This window comes from Arvicanthis niloticus, chromosome 3, assembly GCF_011762505.2.
Source record: "Arvicanthis niloticus isolate mArvNil1 chromosome 3, mArvNil1.pat.X, whole genome shotgun sequence".
NCBI lineage: Eukaryota > Metazoa > Chordata > Mammalia > Rodentia > Muridae > Arvicanthis > Arvicanthis niloticus.
In genome coordinates this window covers 109695880-109719431 of record NC_047660.1, presented here as the reverse complement: position 1 = coordinate 109719431, position 23552 = coordinate 109695880, and the positions used below count along the sequence as shown (strand labels likewise).

Genomic DNA, 23552 nt, shown 5'->3' with positions numbered 1-23552 from the left:
TAGTCAACAAAGGGTCTGCTCCACCTCCACAATGCTGGTGACACCCTGGCCTACTCCCTGGAGACAGATCATGGGAAGTTCTGGCAGGGCTGAGCCAGGATATAGAAACAGGACTCTGGGGGGGGTGCGGGGGGGGGGACAGTGCTTCCTAGGAATTCCAGAACTGTCTGGTCAGAGTTGAGAACAGAAGGTGGGAGTTGGCAGCCCTACCAGGTGTGAAGAGCCAGATGACCGATTCTTGTTGCCTAGCCTGAGGGAGCAGGGATACTAGAGCCTACTCCCTTGGTTCTTCTCTTGGGCACCAGCTCTGTTCTCTATTTGAGTTGTAATCCACAGTGGATCCAGGGCTAGAGATAGTTAGAGCCAGAACCAAAGCTTTGGGGGAAGCAGTATGCTGCCCAGGAAGGTTCTAGGCTTGTTACAACCTGGGAGAAATCCTGCCAAGCTCTCCTTACTTCCCCAGGCTAGCAAGGTGCTGCCACCTTGTAACCTGAGCAGGGTGGAGCAGCATGATGCAAGGCTTCTAGGAGCAGCGCCAGGCTCTCACAACTATTCTCTGGTCCCCTGATGACCCTCAGCCACCATACCTCAGCCCTTCACCAGACCTTTGTTTCCTTGCTAGAAGCAAGGGTCACCTTACCCTGACTAGGAATCCCAGCCAGGAGGTGAAAGCCAGAAAGTAAAGCCAGTGGTAACGGGAATGACAGGAATGGTAGTGGTGACAAAGATGGTGGTGATGATGGAGATGGTGGTGGAGGTGGTGGTGGAAATAGAAGTTGTGATGAACATGATGGTGGAAATGCGGGGGTGGAGGGTGGAGGAAATATAGGGTGTAGTGGTGATGACAGAAACGATGGAGACGGGAATAGAGGTGGTGATGGAGATGATGCTGGTGGAGGGAGTGGAGATGGAAATGGTAGAGTTGGAGCTGGTGATGCAGATGGGGGTGGAGCTGGTGATGCAGATGAAGGTGAAGACGATAGTGATGAAGATGGTAGTCACAGATAGTGGCAACTGTAGTATTGTGGCATCATTCTAAAGTTTTGAGTGTATACTTCCTAGACTTTTCCCAGTCAGTCCAGCAAGTAGGAACCGTGACCATCACCACCATACAGATAAGCAAAGTGAGCATGGGCAGGTGAACTCGCTCACTAATGTCATAAGCTGGTGAGTGAGACAGGACTTAGAGCAGAGTGACATTAGGCGTTTTGTTTTGTTTTGTTTTGTTTTGTTTTGTTTTGTTTTGTTTTGTTTTGTTTTCACTGACTGCCCTGTAGCCTAGATTAGCCTTGAACTCCTCTGGTTGAGGATGATCGTGGATAGCTAATCCGGCCTCTCCTCACTAGGCCCCTGGGAGCCCCCAAGTGGAGGACACTCAGCCATAGTCACAGCCACATACCATACGTCTCACACACAATACACACACACACATTCATTGTGGCATACATGCAAACATAAGTACCCACATACAACATACAGCCCACACATTGAAACTCATATACACACATACCTGTGTGTGTGTATATATATATACACACACACAGGCCCATGTGTGCACAGACACATACACAGAAAACATACACACATGCAGCCCCAACCTCACACTCCACCACTGCACACACATCCACCGGCACACAAACATGCCTGAGAGCCTTATCCATGGTGGCTGGCCAGGCACAAGCACCCACAGACTGTCTGGGCAGGCAGAGTTGGACAGGTGTCCAACATGCCCCCAGGGGGTTATTCCTAGGCGAGAAGGCTGCTGGCTAATAATACTACAGTGCATTCCTAGCCGAGATAAGCAGCCCCAAGCATCCCCGGCACGTCCCAGTCTTGATGTCTCACCCCTGTGGATTCCACCCACCCGCAGTGCTGTCCTGGGGCAGCACAGAAGCAGGCGCCAGGACACAGACACTTGGCAGAGGCCTGCCACGAATCCTCTTGACTTTTCCCTCAGTGGGGTCCCTATGGCTGCCCAGGATTCCTTCCGAGACATACATGCAGAGAAGAGGGAACATGTATGGTTATACATGCAGGGGCTAAGGGAGCCATTCTGTCCCCGACAGACTACTGACACCTATTACACCACCTCCAGTGCCAGGGCAGAGTCTGGCTCAGGAAGAATATAGGAGCCACTCCCACATAGGGCTACAGGATTTACGCTACGGCCTCCTCACCATAGCCTAACACCAGCATTGTTACTCCTCAGGTGACGGTAAAGGAAGAGACCCAGACTTTCTCCAGACCTTCCAGCTCCTCAGCCTGGTCTCCTCCATGAGTGGTTTAAACCACCTCAAAGTGAAAGGGTGTTCCCAGACAATGGCATAAAAGGACATACCGTCATCCCCACCCCATCTCACCTCACAAGTCCCAGAATCAGAGTCTGAAGGAAACAAAGATAGGGGCTCCTCTATCCACAGGAACAAGAGAGAGGGGACCAGACAAAGAGCTGGGCCCTGGGGAATGAGACAGAATTTACTCACACACACACACACACACACACACACACACACACACACACACACACAGAGGGAGAGAGAGACAGAGAAATACTCAAACATCAATCATCCCTTCATCCCTCCTGGTAACAGAGTTTGTGAGATCTAGAGACAGTCTGACACTGCTCAGATAAGGACAGCATGGCCAGAGAAGAATGCCGGCTTCATCAAAATTACTCAGGATCCCGAGGGTGGGATGAGGACCTGAATACACTCATGTCCTCAGTTTCCCAAAACACAGCCATTCTGGCTAGCAGTACTAAGAAGTGATGTGTCCTGAGCAAGGAAAGGAGAGGAAGGAAGCAAGCTGGGGATCCCCTGGACGGTGACTTTCCCAGCTCCAAGGATGGCCCACTGTGGGTAAGGAGCATCAGACTGGCTCCCTGGCAAGAGAGCAGCAACCAGGCTGAAAGAGCAGAGGCGGGGGCTGGCAGTGAACTGCAGAGGCAGGGGAGCAGGCCCCATGGAAACACAGCTCAGAGGTGGGCTTCTCACGCCATCCCCCTCTTGGCCAATCTCATACCCTGCAAAGCAGCTGGCTGTGCTTCTCAGAGCTGACTGACCCATGGCCAGCCCCTGCACCACTGCCCGCTGGCCATGCTCTGAACAATCTGACATCCTTACATGGACATCCCAAGGACTGATGCTCCTTGGATGAGCACCCAGAACAGCAGGAGCTTCCCCTCCCTGCAGACTCTCCCCAAGGTGCTGCTCTATTCCCACTCCTACTCCTCAAGGCAAACACAACCAAGGCCAGACATAGACTCCTGGTTTCACCATTTGAGAGTCTGGGGGGGGGGGCATGGAGGAAGGCTGGGAGGGCAGCTGGGAATTAGAGACCTGTAGGGAAAAGTGATCACACCTCATCAATTGATTGGCAAGTAGTTATAGGCGATAACCCAGGTTAGCCTCACAGTAGACCTAGGCTCCAACGAGCATCCTTTCCAAGACCTTCTGTCTGACCCACAGCGACTGAGAGAGACAAGACACTTTTAAGATAATCAGTGAAAATTGAACACAGACCGGGTAGAAGCTGATCTCAAGAAAGTATTATTAACGATGTTAACTGGGCTAATGGTATTACCACAATGTTAAAATAAAAGGTCCTTATCTGTTAACAACACACACAGAAGTATTAAAGATGATATCATGTCTGGGGCTTGCTTTAAAAACACACTCCAGCAAAAAGTAAACAAATAAATTCAGGGAGGAGAGGGTTGGGGAAGAGAAGAAATAAAAACAGCACGAAACCAATAGTTGCTGAGCAGAGATCAGGAGTCATCGTAAGAGTCTTGCTACATGTATACACATGGTTTTAAATCTCCCATTTTAAAGTGTGAGGGGAATTGGAGGCTGGGCGCATATTAGTTGGAAGAGGGCTTGCCTAGCATGCATGAAGCTCTCAGTTTGATCCCCAACCCTGTATAAACTGGTCATAATCCCAGCACCCTGGAAGTGGAGGCCAGAAGACCACGGATGCAAAAGAAGAGATCCTGTTTCAAAACCAACAACAGTAACAAAATAATTTCTCTCTCTCTCCCTCTCTTTCTCTCTCTCTCTCTCTCCCTCTCTTTCTCTCTCTCCCACACACGCACGTGTGCACACACACACATGTACATATGTAATTGTTGAACAAATCACGAATCCTATCCCTCAGAATAAGTAGAAATTAAAAAGCCTTTTACAACACCCAGCACTGATACCAGTATACAACAGCCAAGTTCTGTGGGAAAGAGATGTGCCTGACTATAGCTGGTACACCCACAAACTCTCTTGAGTTCTCCATGTGGGACATATATGCACAGACAGACCACCTCTACCTAAGCCTCCACCTATACCCTGAACATGCAAGCATATGGCTTCCCCAGGGCCATGAGCCATATAGAGGAGACCAGTGGGTGGGCAGCTACATGGAAAGTAAGGAATCAACTATAATCCCACTGCCATTTCTCCGGCTGCTCTGCCCCCAACTCTCCATCTCTAGTCTCCAAACCTCTCTCGAAGAAAGATGCCATTGTAACCATTTCACAGAGGGGAAGGTTTCGTAGAGGAAGGTCCTGGGTCCTAGGCAGCAAAGCTAGAATCTGAACTTGCCTCTCCAATGTTTAAGGAATCTTTCAGATAAGTCAGAGACTAGTGTAGCAAGAGCCAGATATCCAGAGCAGGACTGGAGCAAGGATGGCTTCAGAAAGATGACAGGAAGGAAGCAACCTGTGGGAGGCAGAGAAAGACAGAAGGACCAGACCATACAGGCTGGGAGAATCTAGAAAGCTACCACCCGAATGGGGAAAGTCAGCAGAAAGGGGGAGATCAGGAGGAGAACTGGAAGTTAGGAAGGAAGCCCGTGCTTAGAGCCAGAAATATGCACCAATTCAGTGTAAGAACTGGTTCCCAGATCCTCCCGGAAGTGCTAGATGTTAGTCAGATGTGCCCAGTTAGCATAGAGGAAAAACTGGTGTCCTACGTCTCATGGGGGAATGTTGATAAAGGGTGTTTTTCTTGCACATCCTGAAAAAAGCCTCCTGACACTTGCCTAGGTTCCGACCCTTATCCTTCCAGCTGGGGTGGGACCACAAAGATGTCCCATAGCTCTCAGCCCTGGTAGAGCTTACCCATCTCTCCTGACATCCGATGCCCAAGGGACACCAGGCAAGTGAGTCTGGCTTCCTGTCTTAGTGTCTTCTCTCAGGTCTGTGGTCCTGAATCTGGGGTGACACAGGCTGAAGTAAAGCTTAGGCATCACTAAGGTCCTGTCACCACCCACTTCTTAGCTGTGATACTGGACAAGTAGCTTTACTTCTTGGACCCTCGGATACCTTTCTCCTCACTGTATCTTTCCAGTTCATGCTAAAACTGGAATAATACTTTTTAAAAAATAGCAACTTTTCTCACGGGAGTATTTCGAGAATTTGTTGACATGATCTATAGAAAGTGGTTAATGCGAAACTTGGTGCCTGGTTGCTTAATAAATAATAAGTATATCTATTATTACTATGATTCGTATTCAGATCTGGGCCATCTCAAACCCACCCTTGTGCCCTTCAACACTCAGGCCTCTGCAAAGACTGGCTGAGTGGATCCAGAAGGGGAGGCAGCGGCCTCAGACAGGACCAAGGAGGCAGCTAGATGCTCTGAGGGTGGAGAGTGGCCCTGGCCTCCCCAGCTCCAGGAATGTGAGGCGGCTGGTGGAGGGGTGGGGGGACATGCCTGGACGCTGAGGTCAGGCAGTGTGTGTTTTTATCGTCATCCTCACGTGTGAGCCAGAGAGTAGGGGGAGGGGGACAAGAGCAGCAGCTGCAGGGAGCTCTGTGTATTACCATTCTGTCTATCCCCCATCTAGCCCTGCACCCTATACACCAGGGTCCGAGGACCCCACCAGACTTTTTTGGCCTCTCCGGTTGGGAGGTTGCAGCATCCACAGGGCCTAGCCAGAAGCAGGGCATGCACCATTCACAGACACATATGCACACACAGACACACATGCATGTGTGAACACACACACATGCATGTGTGAACACACACACACCACAACATTCACCAGGCTCTTCACAGCAGATGAACATGCAACATGCAAGATTCCCATTGTTCCTGTCTCATAGATAAGAACACAAGAAGCTGGTACAGTCAGGCCTCCTGCCCAGAGATGCTCACAGACAGGACTCCCATCTCCCAGCCACCAACCGTTAGTCTGGGCTCTCAGAAGAACATAGGAGAGAATATAACAGATGCCTGCTCTTGTGGGCAGAGCAGGCCTCCCCTGCTGTTCTACCCAAGGTCAACAGCAGCCAGCAAGGACTCCAGGGTTCTCCATTCGACCTGTCACTGCCCCTAAGACACACATATCACCAGTGCAGGATGGCCTAACCCTTCCTTGGTCTACACCCCTAACACTCTGGAGATACTGAAGAGGACCCAGCAGTACCTCCAGTGCCTTGGGGTCCCCTCAGGCTCCTCCCATAGGAAGGTCTGCCTCAGAGCTAAGCCAACTCCCTCTTGTCCCCTTAGAGTGTCCTCTGTGAAGATCAAAAAACTACCCAGTTAGTCTCAGTGATGAAAACCACCAGGTGACTTTGTGTGACCATCTCTGATGTCTACCCCTCTTCTATAACTCTAACCACTCAAAGCCTCAGTCTCCTCTTACATGAAAGACCACTGGCACACAGTGAAGAGGCAAGATGCTGTTACTATTTGATCTGTAATGTCCCCACAAGCTCATGTTTTGATGCTTGTTCTCAGCTTGTGAGTTTGTTGGGATGGCATGGTTCTCATGCAGGTAAGGCAGTGTGAAAGAGTGGGTCACTAGGGGGTGTGGCTTTTAAGGCTAAACCCCTCATTTATGCCTTGTTCTCTGCTTCTTTGTCTACTATAATGTCAACAGCTTCTGCCACACCATACTGCTGACAGAAACTACTTTGTTCCATCACACCTTCCCAGCCATAATGGATTGAAACCCTCTAAAACCGTGAACCAAAGTGGAATGTTCTTGCTTTGTGTTATTTCACTCAGGTGCTGTGGTCACAGCAACACGAAAGTAACGAATACAGAAATCAAAGTCCTACAGGTGAAGGGTGATTAGATATATTTGAGGATCTTCCCTTACATGGCTTCTCTTTCTCCCCAAATTCCCATGGTACCTTTCCAGCCTTTGGGAACTGAAGAACTGCAGTTGCCTTGTCAGAAGGGCAACTGGTTCTCCCACCAGTTCACACCCCAGAAGATCCCTCTGATTCTCTAGGTCACGTCCACCATTACCTCAGCATCTTCCTCAAGCTGCACTCACATATACATACATTCACCTGCCACATGACCACAATTCCTGCCAGGGATCTGTGGTAAACCACCTTGGTCTCTCTACTTCTCTCTCCCAAGCTGATCGGACCAAAAAGAGGAACTGACAGACCACCTCAGCTCTCATGGGAAGGAAGGGCAGTCTAGCTGTGTCCCCAGAAAGAAGGACAGTTACTCTAACTTGGGGCTGTCCCTTCACAAAGCTGGAAGTAACTGAAGATCTACCCTGTGAGAGGACACTATCACCCAGCTTCAAACATGGCTATGAAAATCCCGCTGACTCCACACATGCCAACAATCAGCAGGATTTCTCACGTTCTAGGGATAAAAGGAAAGACTGGCTATGCCTAGATACCATCTAGAAGCCTAGGTACACTGGACCTGAATTCCATATTTCTTTCCCAACTTGGCCATGTACCCTGATCCCTTCCACTCTTGGTGACACAAAACAGCTTGTTTTCCTTAGAGCAAGGGTGAGTATGTACGATTCTACACCACCTTGGCAGGCTGTTACCAGGGAGTAAATCAAACACAATCTAGGCAGTGCTGTGATGCATATTATATATGTGAATGACACCTACAGTCAGCCATCTTGTAAGATGGAAAAGATGCATGTGTCTGCAATCATGTGGCTGGCCCCCCTCTAGTCTGTTGAAGGATTTAGGAGCAAACACTGAGATGTCCTGGGAAATAAAAGGCTCTTCAGAACAGAGTACAGCAGCCCTGTCTGAGTTGGCAGCACACTGGCTGGCTGCACATGCCCTACACTTGCCAGCCGCAGTCTTGAAAAGCCTGTACCTCATAATAAGTTCCTCAACAGACAGGACACATTCGGCTTTCTTGGGTGTCCTGACTCCATAAACAGCCAAGCACTGAGAATCATAGCCCCTCAGCAAGGCTCCCATACCACAGGAAAAGCAAGCAACCCCAGACTCCAGCCTACAGGGTAAAGGCCATATGGACAAAACGAGGTGACCACATTGAGAAACAGCCAGGGAATAAGTGGCAGTTCTTTACAATTAGCAGGTGTGGACTGATGGAATAGACAATTAAGCCAAACCGAGACACATCTTCCAAGAAACTGGAGCACCCTTTGACACATCTGAAACCATGAGCAACAACAGAGATGGAGGAGCTTTCCCGGGCTAAGGGATCAAGGAGACATGAAGCCTGTTGCATTGTGGAGTCTCTGACTGGATTCCAGGGCGGCCATGGGAATGCTGGCTGAATCCTACTCAGCTCTGTTTAGTCGTATCTGGCAGTATCTAGTATTCTGTGGTAGTGCCAGATCAATGGGACCTCTCTGTTTTGACAACTGTGGTGAGATTGAGTATGACTTAACATGGCATAGCGAAAGCTGTGGGAAAATTCTGAAACCCTTTCACAATTTTTTTTTTTTTTTGTAAATCTGAAATCCCCTGAAAAATTAAAAAGTTAAAAAAAAAGTAGGTGGGGAGTGGGGCCTGGAAATACGGCTGTGAGCAAGTAAAGGAGCCTCATTTCAATCCCCAGAGCCCACGTAAAAGTGTCCCCACTAATGACATGTACATGTTCCCCAGTTCTGACGAAGCAGAACCAGAACTCTAGGACATGCTAGCCAACCATTCTAACCTTATTAGTGAGGTCCGGGCCAGTAAGTGATCCTGTCTGAAGGATGGTGTCCAGGAGGGTGACACCTGAGGTTGTCCTGTGGCCACTACATACACATGTGCACACACAGGGACACATGTGAGGGCACACACACACAATTTTCTAAAAACATGGACCCAGACTAGAGTTACAATAACCAGAGGACAAGAAAGGAACAAATCTTTAGAGAGAAAGAACTCAACCCAAGAAGTACCCCAAAAAACCCTAAGGTACCTCAAAGGAGAGGTCAGATCTATACACTGCCCAGGGAGCATAGCAAGCACACCTGGCCTGAAGATGATGAAACACAGGTATTCCTGAGCTGGGATCCTCAGACAGCCACCTTAGTTACAAATCACTGGCTACAGTGCACCATGCATTGCAGAATACACTTTGCATCTCGCTGACTTCATCCACACCGAGATCCTTGCCAGCAGACAAGTTCATCAGTGAGAACAAAATCACTGCAGAAATGGCCCAAGGCCACTCCTTCATCAGCAGAGGCGGGAAATAAACCAGCGTTGACTCTCACCCCCAAGATCATCAAACAAGAGACCAGTTGCCAGCGATCCAGCCTTCCTCTTCATGACACAGCTGCTGAGAGCTCACCACCTCATAAGACCCAGTGCCATCACTCTTGGGAGGACAGGGAGCCTTAGGAAGAAAATGAGGACGGTCTGCAGCCTCTGTCTCAGACTCCACTTACAGCAGAGTGATGCTAACAACCACCATCATTTACCTACTCTTCTAAGCATTTCTCTATGTTTCAATTCATTTGAGTCTCACCATAACACATGAGGGAAGACAGATTGAGAATTCAAACCACAAAAAGACCCCAAATCTCAGCTAGTAAAGCTAAGACTTGAGGTCAGATCAGAGTTTACAAAGTCCCCCCTCAATCCTAAATTCAAATCTGGGGACATCATGCCAATCTCACTGGTCATGAGAGCACAGTTAACTTCCCAGCCCACTTCCTCCTCTGCCCCAGTGGGCACATTCATATCCATTACCCAGAAGTCCTAAGGATTGGATTCTGTGGATCCCCTGGGCTCAAGGACACAGGATCTCTGTAACTGTGCCTGGTGGTGGAACCCAAGCCGTGTGAGTTTCCATGGACAGGAAGAGGCTTTTGGCTGCCCCTCCCATCATTCATGACCCAGGAGTGACCTGCCCCCTGCTGTGTTCCACAGAACCTGGCTAATACCCAGCCACCTCTGGGCACCCTCGCTTGGGTGCTCCAGGCCAGGGCCAGTGGGGACAGGCCAGGGTGTTAATCTGTGACTCGCTCGGTGCCCAAGGCATACACACCCCTCTCCTCCTAATGGCCCCCCACGAACATCCACCCACCTGCTCACTGCAGGGGACAGCTAGCCAAGTCATGCATCAGCCAGACACCAGCTCCCCCTGAGAGTTCTCAGCAGAGTGGAACAAAAGGAAGACCAACCAGGAAGGAAGGCTGGCCAGTCAGCAGGTGGCTGCAGGTATGTAGGGTGTCGTTTTGTAGAGCTACCCTCAGTTGGCACTGTGGATCTCCTGGGGCCTTGAACCCTAACGTTATTATGAGGACACTTTGTACCTTATAATCCTAGGATGTCAGGATACTAGATTAAGAATCATTGAATGAGCAAGGGTCTATATCTCATACCAGGACTGTACCTGCAAGCTGCCTAGTCCTTACACCAGCCTAGCGAGGTCAGCACAATAGCAAGATCGATGTCACTATGTTCCCCGTGAATGCTGATAAGGATTCAAGCTGGAGCCTGGCAAGTCCTAAGTAAGCACCCACTTTCACACCAAGCCACACCCCACTTCTCTCTTCTCTTTCCTTTTTCTTTTTGAGAAAATCTAATAAGGTGACCTTGAACTCATCCTGTAACCAAGGCTGGCTTGAACGTTCAGTATTCTTTTTGTTTTGTTTTGTTTTGTTTTGTTTTGTTTTGTTTTGTTTTGTTTTTCGAGACAGGGTTTCTCTGTGTAGCCCAGGCTGTCCTGGAACTCACTCTGTAGACCAGGCTGGCCTCGAACTCAGAAATCCGCCTGCCTCTGCCTCCCACGTCCTGGGATTAAAGGCGTTCGCCACCACTGCCCGGCAATCTTTCATTATTCTGCCTTAGCTTCCTGACTAGCTGTGGTTATGTGATTACAGGCTTGAACTACTATGTATGCACGCGCGTGTGCACGTGTATGTGCCTGTGTGTGTGCATATGCATGCACATGTGTGTGTTTGCGTGTTGTATGTACAAGCACATGTGTGCACATGTAGAAGCCAGAGGACAACTTGCAAGAGTCAGTTCTCTCCTTCTGCTATGTGGTTTCTAAGTTTGATGGTGAGCACCTTTACCTGCTGAGCCATTTCACCATATTTCTGTGGCCATTTTTACACCAAAGAGGAAACCAGATTTCAGAGACTAAGTATGTTGCCCATAGAACACAGCTTGTGGAAATGAAAGAGTTTGTACCCATCAGTGTCTAAGCCAGGAGCCCCAGCCTCATCTATCACCTCTCCTGCTATTGTGTTTGGGGCTGGGGGGATTAGGTCAGTGATTTAACACCAAACCTTGGCCTCTAGGCAAAGCCTGCCTAGAGCCCCCTGGGTCTCGGGTTATATCTCAGGGCATAGAGCACCAACTGCTTCTCTCAGCTCCAATGCTGGAAGGGCACTGAGTACCATCTGCCTACTTACCATGCCCAGGGAATGAAAGCCCACCAAAAGCCTCTGGGATACTGGTGTGGAGAGGCTGCCCTAAGTGCGCTTCTGCCTTCCACCTCCCGCTACAAACCTCAACCTCCCCTGCACCCCACTGTGGGGCTGTGCTGACCTGTGCTCTTCCCTATGGCTTGTGCCTCCCCTGATCCTCCTCCTCCCTCTTCTTGCCTCCAGTCCTCCAACTCCCATCTCCCTCTGGTTTGTGTCCTCCCTCCCACCCTTCTGAACTCGAGTCCTCTCTGACTTTTGAACTACCATGTGATGTTTACGCAGCCCAGAGTCAGAAATGCCTCCTCACACTAAAAAAATGAGTGCTGTGGGAATCACAATTAAGGAAAGTGAGAAGCCATCTAGGGCTCAGTATAACTTTCTCCCTGACCTTGACCTAGTGGATGGGGAGGGTATGTTACATGTAACACACTCCAAGCCTATGTTACCTCTACACACACACACACACACACACACACACACACACACACACACTTCTGACCCTGTTACCCCAGAAAGAACCTGAGAGAGTGGATAGCAGCAGGAAAGAGAGAACAGCAACAACTTCTCCCCACTTTTTCATGTACCAGGGAGGGGAGGGCTTCTCAAGACTCACTTCACCTTGGACCCCTCCCATAGGCAAAGCAGGCACCTGAAGAACGCTAGCCGGTGCTGCACAGCACTCCCTGTGAACCAGCAGCGGGGAGAAATCTCCAGGGGCTACACTGTGGGTTGTTCAGGTGCTGTCAGGAGATCCAGGATCAGAGTCACTGAGGGTAGTAGACAGTACTTCGGGCCCCTCACCCAGACAAAGTGATATGCTAAACAAGGTGGAAGAAGGTTAGCCAGGGGCTGCTGAGGCTTATTAAAGGAGAGCACTGGACCGTAACTTTTCCATTATAGTAATGGAGTCTAGCCATAGATGGTACAGCCTGCACATGCAATAGAGAGGTCCCTGTACAGTGAAAACCACTGAGCTCTGGAGCCAAACACTAGGACCTGCACTGGATGCATTTTCCCTCCTGCCAGCTGTGGGGCTGCTGCAGGAATTTCTTCTCAACGCTCTCCTCTGAGAGTCTAGCCACACACCTGCTGTATGTGTGGTGCTTCCAGAACGGTAAATCACTGTGCAAGGACACTCAATAAATGGCATTATTATGGAAAATCCTGTAAAGGTAAGTGGGGAAAGTGGGTTCCTTTAAATGATAAAGGAAACTGATAAATCTGTAGCCAGCATGACCAGAGATGGGGGGCGTGGAGAAGGAGGAGAAAGGAAAGGGAAGGAAAGAAAGATGCAAATGGCAGGAATCAGAAACAACAAAGATGGCATGGTAAGTGACCCCACAAAAAATAAAAAAATAAATAATAAAAGAATGAAGGAAAGAACACGACAAACATCAACAAAGCTGTGTAACTACAATGGAATAGATACATTTCCTAGAAAGACACAAACTACCAAATCTGACCCAAAAAGAAATAGAAAAGTTGAACAGTCCCTTCAACATATCAACTGAATAAAAAACAACGTGCAAAGAAAACTCCAGACCCATCTGAAGAATAATCAATATCAATGGTCTGCAAACACTTCCAAAAAGGAAAGGAAAGAGAAGCCAAGCACAGCGGTGCACATCTGTAATCCCAGTTACTTGGAAGGCTGAGAGGGTAGATTGCTGACAGGTGGGTGGGTAGGCGAAGTTCTCTTCAATTCTGGGATAGCCTGGGCAACATAGTGGGACACTATTTTAAAAACATAACAAAATCAAAACTATAAAACGCAGCTTCAGAATGCAGAGAACATGTCTCACTTCATTCTGAGGCCATTTTCACCTTGTTACTCAAACCAGACAAAGATATTGTAAGAAAATTAAACAAGAGTCCAATCTCTCATAAATATAGACCCCAAATCCTCATCCAAACACTGGCAGATCTCATCCAGTGACATATAAGGAGACTTAGATACCACTGCCAAATGAGATCCATCTCGGGAAGACAAGGCTGTTCCAGGATTTGAAAATCAATACTTGAAATACTTATCAATAGGCTTTGAAAAGCAGAAGTTGTCTTCCTTGGTTGCTTTTTCAGCTTACATTCTTGACAGAGTCTCTTATGAAGCTAGAACTTGCTGATTGGCTAGACTGGCTGGTCCAAGAGCTGTGAGAATCTATCGGCCTCTATCTCCCAGCATTGGGCTTAGAAACACACACCACCATGCCCAGCTTTTACTTGAGCACTGACAATCTGAGCTCAGGGCCTCATGTTTGTGTGTCAAGCACGATGCTGACTAAGCTATCTCCCCTGCCTCCTGGTTTGGTTTTCTGAGAACTTATAAGCCTCCTGACTCCACCTCCTGGGTGCTAGGAGGGTTCAAGAGGTTTGTCAGGTGTATGTGCAATTTGAGAGCTACAGAGTTCTGCTTGCCCAAGTACTCTCCATACTATCAATCAGATGGCCTCTTCCCCAACCTCCTGCTCCCAATATCTACTGGGATAGTCCTTATCATTGGAATCCTGCCCATCTATAGAAAACACATCATCCAATTTGTGTCGACCCTTTCTGGGTTTGGTTTCTCTCAGCCAGCACCAAGTCTCTGGGTCTCCTCCATGTCCTTGTGTGTAAGACTAGTCCATACCTTCATTTATCTGCTTTTAAATAAGGCAGCATAGGCTGGAGGGATGTCTCAGTGGTTAAGACCACTGGCTAATCTTCCAGAAGTCCTGAGTTCAATTCTCAGCAACCACATGTTGGCTCACAACCATCTATAATGGCATCCGATGCCCTCTTCTAGTGTGTCTAAAGATAGCAACGGTGTACTCATATACATAAAATAAATAAACCAATCTTTTTAAAAGAGAGAGAGAGAGAAGAAAATAGAGCATCATGTAGCCTAGACTCAAACTCACTATGTAAATGAAGATATGCTGAACCCCTGATCCTTCTGCCTCCACCCCCACCGTGCTGAGATCACAGGTATGCACCTCTAAATATGGTTTATGAGGCACAGGGGCTAAAACCCAGGGCTTCCTGCATTAGGCAAGCATTCTCCCAACCGAGTCACATCCCCAGCCCCAAGTCCATGACTTCTTAAGGCCCAAGAATTTGACTCTGCAGACTGCATCACCATTTCTCCACCCCTTGTTCACTGGTGCGAAATAGGAGTTTTTCCCAGTTTGGGTCTCTCATGACTTCAGTATCTGTACACGTATCACCATGCAGAGATGCTTTTATTTCTCTCTGGCAAACACCTCAGAGCGAAACTGCTAAGAAGCCATACCAAGCTTGGCTAGAACCAGCCCTGCCACAGTTGGCCACTTTTTAAGAACCCGGTGCCCACTCACACCATGCAGAGCACAGAGCGGGTGTCTGTGTTAAAGTGTCCAGGTGATTCCAACATCCATACAAGATCCAAGCCATAGCTGCTATGTTCATTAGGTGTCACGAGTAGGCAAACAGTCAAAGCCACACTACAGCGGCACATGCGATGACCTCGCTCTTCCCTGATGACAGAGAGAGGACAGGGGATAGTACGTTTGCAAATGTCTAGTCTCCATCATCGTCTCAGCCAGCTGTGCTGGGCTCTCTTATCCCCTACCCCTTACATGATGAGGTAAGAGACGGTAGGAAGAATAAACTAAAGTGAATCAATATTCCTAACTTCTCGAGCACTATATTTTGAGCTTGGCACTCTAGTTGGGTTATCATCTCAGTATTCCTAAGACACCCCCCCCACACCCCCCCCACACGATATGGCTACCATAATAATTGCCATGTTACAGATGAGGATGGGTTGAGAGACGTTCAGAGACTTGTCAAAGGTCACATACCGATACAGTCAGGATTGAAACACAATAATCTGTCTCCAAGGCCAAAGAGCTTATACACTCTAACAGGCTCAGAGCCACTGACTGATCCTGGGGCCACAAGCCCCCTCTGGCTAGGCTATTCTTGGTGGCTGAAAAATTGATTTCTCCAACCCAACTACAGGGAAGGCTGTGAGTATGTTAATGAGGGCCCTAGCATCAAAGGTGCGGCTGCAGGGAAAATGGGTTCCTTACAGGATTACCTTTTCCTTTGGAGCTTAAACTCGAAACTGGAGCCCTTTGTTTCTGGTTTCTTAGGGTTTTACTGCTCTGAACAGATACCATGACCAAGGCAACTATTACAAGGACATTTAACTCGGGCTGGTTTAGAGGCTCAGAGGTTCTGTCAATTATCAAGGCAGGAACATGTCAGTGTCCAGGCAGGTGTGGTGTAGAGAGTTCTACATCTTCATCTGAAGGCTGCTAGCAGAATACTGGCTCCCAGGCAGCTAGGAGGAGGATCTTAAAGCCCACAGTGACACAGCTACTCCAACAAGACCACACCTTCTAATACTGCCACTCCCTGGGCTGAGCATAGACAAACCATCACAACAGGGAAGGAAACTAAGTCACTGGTGTGGTCTTTTCCCCTCCTGGGCCTGGCCCAAACACAGGAGAGAGCTTAAGGGAAGCAAGCAGGTGGGAAATGTCAGCTGGCCAGAGCTGGCACACCCTGGCCCTGTTCCTTTCATACAATTTCATCTGACCTACAAGGGACCAAACGGATTTTTCTAGGAGGAGCCATGACCTGATCTGGAGCCATAGGACAGCAAGGTTCTGCTTACAAGATCAGGGAACCTGGGCTCAATATTTGTAATTTCCTGCAGTACATCTGCAACTCTGTAGCTCTAAAACTATACTTAAAATAACAGCACACAAATACAATAGTGGTTGTAACACTAGAAAGCAGGGGGGCAAAGAAAACAGCAGAGAGAAACATCTATAGTAGAAGAGATGCAGGGCTGGAGAGATAGCTCAGTGCTTATGAACATTGGCTGAGTTGCTACAGGATCTGTGTTCAAGCCCCATGGTGACTCAAAACTGGCTTTGACTCCAGTTCCAGGGGCCCCAACTCCCTCTTCTAGCTTCCAAACAGCAGGCAGGCAAGTAGTACCCAGACATATGAGCAGGCAGAACACCATACATATAAAAATAAATTTTTAAAAAAGAGTGGGAAGCAAATGCTGGCTGTTCATTTAAAATCCTCAACAGCAGAGAAAGATGGGGTGCAGATAATAACCCCAAGAGGCATGAGGGTGAGGGGCTGTAGAAGAATTGGCATCTACAGATACTGGAAAAGGAGTTCGCTAGAACCACACAGAGATTCCAGTCCCTTCTCTCCCAAATCCTTGTTTCTCTCGCTTGCCTTCATTCTTCGGTCCCCTCTTACCTGGTCAATCCTGGTACAAGCCCACTATACAGAAATACCAGAACCCCACTGGCCACCCTCGCTAGCTTTCAATGGTGGATATGCAGAACAGGGTTACTGTGAGCCCCAGCCACCGCCCAGGCTGTGAAAATGAATGGGAGTATCTTGCATGTTGGGGAGTCCTGTGCAGATGCTGGTGAGGGAACATGATAATGTCCTCTGCCACTCAGGCAGCCTCCCTGAGTCCCTTAGCCTGGCTCTTTTCTCTAGGCAGCTGAGGCCAGCTTCTGATATAGTGTGAATCTCAGTATCCCCCATGGGCCTTTGTTCCCAGGTACATGCTACTCTGTAAGCTAAGACAGGGGGATGGTAAATTTAAGGCCAGCCTGGGCTACAGCAGAGTTCAAGGTGTGCCTAAACAGCCCTATCTCAAAGAAAAATAGCAAGAGACTAGGGATGTAGCTCAATAGTTGTGTGCTTGACATGTTTGAGGCCCTGAATTCAATCTTTATTATGGATAGTACTGGTGGAGACCATGTTAGCTGCCATGCCATGCCTACAGCTGCCCAGCAAGCCCTTCTCCAACTCCAGACCCTCTGAAACAGTATGAAACACAAATGTTTTTTTTTCTGCTTTGATCTTCTAAATTTAGGGAGTTTTGCTACATTATATTACTGTGTATCCATGTCCCAGCCCCATCCAAGCTTGGGTTCATACCACAGGAACATTCTAGAACGCATGAATTAAGAACCAGCAAGAAAACTCGGCAATGGAGAGAAGGGAGAAAAATGGGAAAAAGACACAGAACAAAGGAAAATCCCAACAGTGCTTTCAAGGAACCTTCTCCCACACTTCCTCTACTCAGTAAATGAAGCCACATGTCCCCAGTCACTCGGGCCAAGGACCTATGAGTCAGTCAGTCCCTCTCACACCCAGCATCCCACCCACTAGCAAGGCTCTGGACCTTGAAAGTCACCCCAGTCGGCCCCTTGCTCACCACCACCCCATGATTCTGAATGCCACACCAGCAGCCAGGACACTGGATTGTCTTGGGTGGTTGCCACTAGCAGCTTCTGGGCCTGTCATTGCCTCTCACGGTGGCAGCCCCATCCAGTGTCTAGTGTTCTAAACTCTCCAGCCTGCATTGATCTTTCTGCAAGCTCACCTCACCCACCCCAGGGTCTTTGCGTTTGCTCTTTTCCTCCCTCAGTACCAGGGACATCAGATCCCACTTGACATAACTACTCTGCGAATTCATGCTGGGCTAATCCTGACTGACCCTCTTCTCTGCTGCTTCAGGGCAGTGTCCTGTACATGGAGAGGGCTGGCCAGTTGCTTGGTGAATCCTCTAGAAGCAGGGGATGGAGGAGATACCTATCAAACTTATCTAGCTACAAACCCACAGTACAGAACTCAGCTTCCCAGCCAGAGGAAGAGGCAGGGCTGCCGTAAGAGTTGTGGTCTGGGGAGAGTCTTGCCAGCTGGGTGGAGTACACACCACCAGGAGGTTCCACTTCCTATAGAGGAAAATCCTATGAAAAGCTCCATCTGTATAGAGGTGCCCTGCCCAGCCCCTCCCTTTCTAGTTGGTCTCCTTGGCTGGGCAATGCCAGACTACTACAGCCTAGGATACCTGCACCCCCACCCCCAGCACAGGTGAGAACCATCAGGCAGGCAGCCACCCCTAAAAGTCATCTTTGGTATCTGAAACAAGGGACCTCTGTCTGTCACACCTTTCTGAGCTGCCAAACCCCTAACTAACTTTTCACTGAGAGTAAATCCATCACCTAATCCTCTTCTGTGTTTCCTGCTGCTAGTAAGAGATGGGTAGCAAAAGAGAAGCAGGTCAGGAGGGAGAAACATGAGCCAGTGGACAGGGAAGGACAACCAACAGGGCGCAAAAGACTACAGCAGAGGAACTACACCCACACTTTCTGGTGACTCAGTTTCTCCAGCTGTAAAGCAACACAGTCTTCTGGCCTGTGGGATTACAAGGTTAAAATATGCCAGTGCACATACTGGATGTCCTTTCTGAAGCTTAGGCCTACTGCAGAGCACATGTTCGGTTCCGCTGAGAAACACCAATACAGAAAGGTCAGGGGAGGAGACAAGAAGAGCAATCCATTTGGAAGGTTCTGGAGTTAAAGATAGAGAACTCCATCCAAAATGAACTGAATGAAGAGAATAGTGGGGCAGGTGGGGGGGGGTCACATACCACCACCCCAAAAATAAAGTCGACCCAGACAAATAGCCTGTATTCCTACAGCAAGACACAGGGTCTTCACAACCAGGAGTTTACAGTCAGGGAAACGCGCCTCTTCCAGGGAGTGCTCACAACATATTCAAGATCTCACAGGAGGGGCAGACCCCTCCCAGACCTGACATTCCATCAAAGGCCCCTTCTCCTCCTAACCAGCCCTGCTTGCTCCTCAAGCTTCTGTCTGTTTGTTTGTTTGTTTGAGCACTTCTGGTGCATTAGCACTTATCCGAGCACTCACAGTCTTTAATTCACTTAACACTCAGTCTTATCCCCACATCCGTGGGATGAAGCAGCTTCAGTTAGAGCCTTGACATGCCTAACATCACTCAACTATCAAAAAATAAAGTCCGGGGAGTTAGGCACGCACACCTAACTTCCCCGGTGAAGGCTCCATGGCCTTCTCATCCAGACTCCTGCCAGAGGTCAAGACTATAGAGCAAGAAAAGGTGAAAGGCAAGGAGGGGGCGGGGCGCCCTCGACCCGACGCTGGGGAAGAGCAGGGAAAGTTCTAGTTGGTCTCAAACTGCCCACGACGGAACTGAGCTACCTGCTAGTAGTTTCACTCCTAACTCATGACACCCCCCACACACACATCCCTACACCCCATTACTCCACAAAGCTGACCCACCACCCTCTGCCCAGGCCAGGCCGAAAAGACGTTTGAGCAATCAGGGCCCAGCAATCGCCCCTGTCTTCTTGCCTCAGTTTCCCTCTCCTGCACGACCCGCCAGGAAACACTGGAGAAACTAAGCACTCAAATGGGGAGCTGGCCGGTGAAGAATGGGTAGCACCATGTCGACATAGACGACTCCACGGCCCCGCCCCCACTCTCTGTCAAGCAGCGGACCAGGCTACCCCAGGCTAGCCGAGTGGGGCCATGCAGGCAGTGCATGACGGGACCAGGACCCCCAGCGCCTCCGGGGCCTTGGCCTTCACCTTGACCCTCGCTCCGTGCTTTGCATAAACAAAGAGCAGCCATCCCGCCCCGCCCCAGCCCGCCCCTACTCCGGCCGGCTGCCCCTTACCTTGGCCTGGCATTTCCGATGACAGGAGAAGCTGCAGACTGTGGGAGCGAGACAGAAAGAAAGTTTTTAGCCGCAAGGTATGAAATGGAAACTCAGGCGCAATCTCCTCCCACCCCGGCCCTCCACGCCCGCCAGGGGGAGGGGGGACAAGGAGAAGGGAGGGGGGACTGCGGGAAGAAAGAACGGGGAGCCCGGGTGCGTACCCCGAGGGCGTCCGCTGGAGCCCCGCCAGGCTGAGGTGGTGGGGACCCAGGCCCAGTGCCAGCGGCACAGAGGAGCAAGGGGCCTCTCCTCTCACACCCGACAGCAGGCGGGCCTGTCACACGTGCACTCCCCTAGGCCAGAGGCCCGGGCACACCCGCGGGCACACACAGAATTTGGGACCTCCCCCCTTGCCCTTCCTCCACACACACATACACTCATGCTGCAGAGACCCTGGGATCTGTGGCACAGGACATGTGTCCACACACACAAAGTTCCTTCCTGCATGTTAGTACACACACACACACACACACACACACACACACAAACACACACACACTCGGAGAACTTGCTCTCCCTCCCATCACAGAAGCTGGAATCAAATTTCCTATCAGGTTCCAGAAGCCAGGAATGTCCCCTGTTCTGCTGCCCCACCCCCAGGGCACTTGGCACTTGTAGGAGGTTCCAGGAGGCCTTCCCAGAGGTGGCTTGAGGGCCTCTGACCTGGGCTCTGGGTTGATTTGGGGCTCCTTGTCTTTAGGTTTGCTGCGACAGGAGAGCATGGCCAGTGGTTACAGAAACAGGGCAGCAAGCAAGGGAACACCCTAAATCAATTCTCAGCTGCTCCTATTCTGTGGTATCTCACCCCTACCCGCTTCAGCCAACAGCTCTTAGTAGTCAGGCCTGGGGTAGAGGTTCAGAGGCCCCTGCACAGTCGTAGAGGCTCTGTAGCTACCCACAGCCAGGCCAGCAAGGTGGAGACTGGATGTCACCTTGGTCACTGGCATCCTGTCCTGGCCCAGCTCAGGCCTGTGACTCAATACGGGCTGAGCGAGGCTGTGCCAACCCTGGCAGCCCACAAAGCAGCTCAGGGCCGTCACCTGTAGGCACATTTGCCCTTCCATGCCATCCACATCCCACTAACCTTTGGCTTTTCCGGGGTTCCTGAGTTTGTCTCCCCACCCTAGGTGGCAGCTCCCTCCCTTCCACCAAGTATTCCCCTCACACCAGCACCCTTCCCATATCACCCTCGTGCCTTCCTTGGGGCAGGGATCTTAGGGCTGAGAAAACCTCAGTTCAATTGGCTTGAGCCCGGGACACCCCTACATCCACTGCAGGCCATAGACTACAGATAAACCCACTCAGCACCGCTGGTCCCAGCCCACCATTCCTGTACCTGGTACATAGTAAGAGTCTAATAAGTGTCCACTGACCCGTGCCCCAACTAGGCAACACAGCAGAGCTGGCTCTGGGTGTGGGCAAGCTGGCCAAGGGCATAACAGCGGAAGAGCTGACCCTGCCTCCTGCCAATGATGGCACTGAGTGGGCTCGGCTGAGCAGTGCTGGAGAGCTCATATTGGTGCAGATAAGAGAGAGCCAGCAGGGTGACCAGCTCAGCTACCACCCAGGGCCCAGATTCAGTTAGCCCACCCCAAAATCTACATGAATTGTGAACTACTGAATCAGGCTAACGGCGTCCTGCTAATCCAAAGTGGCAGGATCTCCATGACACAGGGCAACCACAGGACAACCAGGAGGAGTTGTCCTGCTTAGGATCCAGTATTGATGGTGTTATAGAAGCCGGAGATCTTGAATCAGACCAATGACTCATTGCAATGAACATTTGCAAGTGAAGCTGTGTGGACAGAGGGGTAGACTGGGGGACGTGCTCTGACGCACTACAGCTTCCAGTTTGTTTGTTTGTTTGTTTGTTTGTTTGTTTGTTTTGAGGGAGAGGTTACAAGGGTGGAGGGCAGATATGAGGGGTTGGGGAGATGAGCAGAACTGGGGTGCATGGTGTGAAGCTCACAAAGAATCAACACAAAGTTGAAAAAAAAGTGTCTACTGAATTAGACCTACTGAAAATCTCCCTATGGCTGTGTGTCCCCACAACACTTAATCATCCCCCACACTCACCTCACATTCAATCAACAGCATCTTGAGTCCTCTGGGCCTCTCAACCCCCTATCTGGGCACTAGGGACAAGTCCGGGGACTAGGACTCTGTCTTCTTCCAGTGTCCACATTTCTGACATTCTCAGGATGTAACAAGTTCTCTCCTCCCTCGGGGCCTTTGTACATACTGTTCTGGCAGCCTGGAACTCACTCCCTCATCTCCAGTCTTTAGTGAGTCTAATCCCTCTTAGCTGGTGGAATCCACTCAAGACTGTCTCCTCATAAAGGGCTTTCCGGGCTGCGCATGTTACAATGGGCTTCCTTCAGTCTTTCTGGTACCCCTGTCGTCTCCTTGTCTGACCAGTCCACAATCTGAAGTCACTCCAGGTAGTTTCCAGCTGAGCTATTTGCCTGCGCCAAACTCTTGACCTCATAAGTCATACAAGGCCCAGGCAGGCCCTCCTGTGATCCAGAACCAGGCATGTATGTAATAGAAGAGTACCCTTTTTCCAGGCAGGTCTCAGCATGGTGACTTGATAACCACAGCCTGGGATGATTCCAGCATTCACCATGGTGGGCACCCTTAGCAGTACCTTGCTGTAGGACCATAGGAGTATCTCGATGAACAGACACTCAGCAAGTGTCCTCAAGTGGAGACGTACAGTCAATTGATTACAAGACGGCAGTCTAGAGCTCCCTGCATTAGATGCGGCAAGCTCCCTGCATGTGACTGTCCCTACCCCACCTCAGAGGCAGAAGCTCAGTACACAGGGTCAAGTCCCCAAGCATGGTACTCCACCTCAGAGCACCTGTCCCCAGTCCCATTGAGTTCTTCACACTCCAGAGGAGCCTTCTTCACATTCTTGGCCACCTGTCTTTGGTCTTCCCTGAGGACAGTTGACCTAAATTGACTCTCTCGCCTGGTGTCATTCAAAGTTTGACCACACCTTGCTGCTGGCCTCTCCAAAACCAATGAAACATTCAGGATGGTGCAGAAAGGAAGTGTGGCAGCCAACTCTAAGGGGGATTCACACCCTCTGCTAAGCCCACCCTGTACTGACTGGTTTTGTGTCAACTTGATACAAGCTGGCGTTATCACAAAGAAAGGAGCCTCCCTTGAGGAAATGCCTCCATGAGATCCAGCTGTAAGGCATTCTCTCAATTAGTGATCAAGAGGGAGAGATCATTGTGGGTAGGTAGTGCCATCTCTAGGCTGGCTGTCTTGGGTTCTATAAGAAAGCAAGCTGAGCAAGCCAGGGGAAACAAGCCAATAAGTAACACCTCTCCATGGCCTCTGCATCAGCTCCTGCTTCCTGACTTGCTTGAGTTCCAGTC

At 49.8% G+C, this 23552-nt stretch overlaps 1 protein-coding gene across 17 annotated transcripts in view; it reads right to left on the bottom strand.

The window, feature by feature from the left end:
* Tns1 (tensin 1) overlaps positions 1-23552 on the bottom strand; it is a 213342-nt gene that overhangs the window by 138274 nt on the left and 51516 nt on the right. For 16 of the 17 annotated variants that reach the window (XM_076931682.1, XM_076931683.1, XM_076931685.1 and 13 more), the window contains exon 3: positions 20122-20159. In XM_076931682.1, coding sequence (XP_076787797.1) covers positions 20122-20159 — 38 coding nt within the window. Of the gene's footprint in view, positions 1-20121; positions 20160-20324; positions 20343-23552 lie in introns of those variants that run through there. The other variant, XM_076931701.1, reaches the window with a different exon arrangement.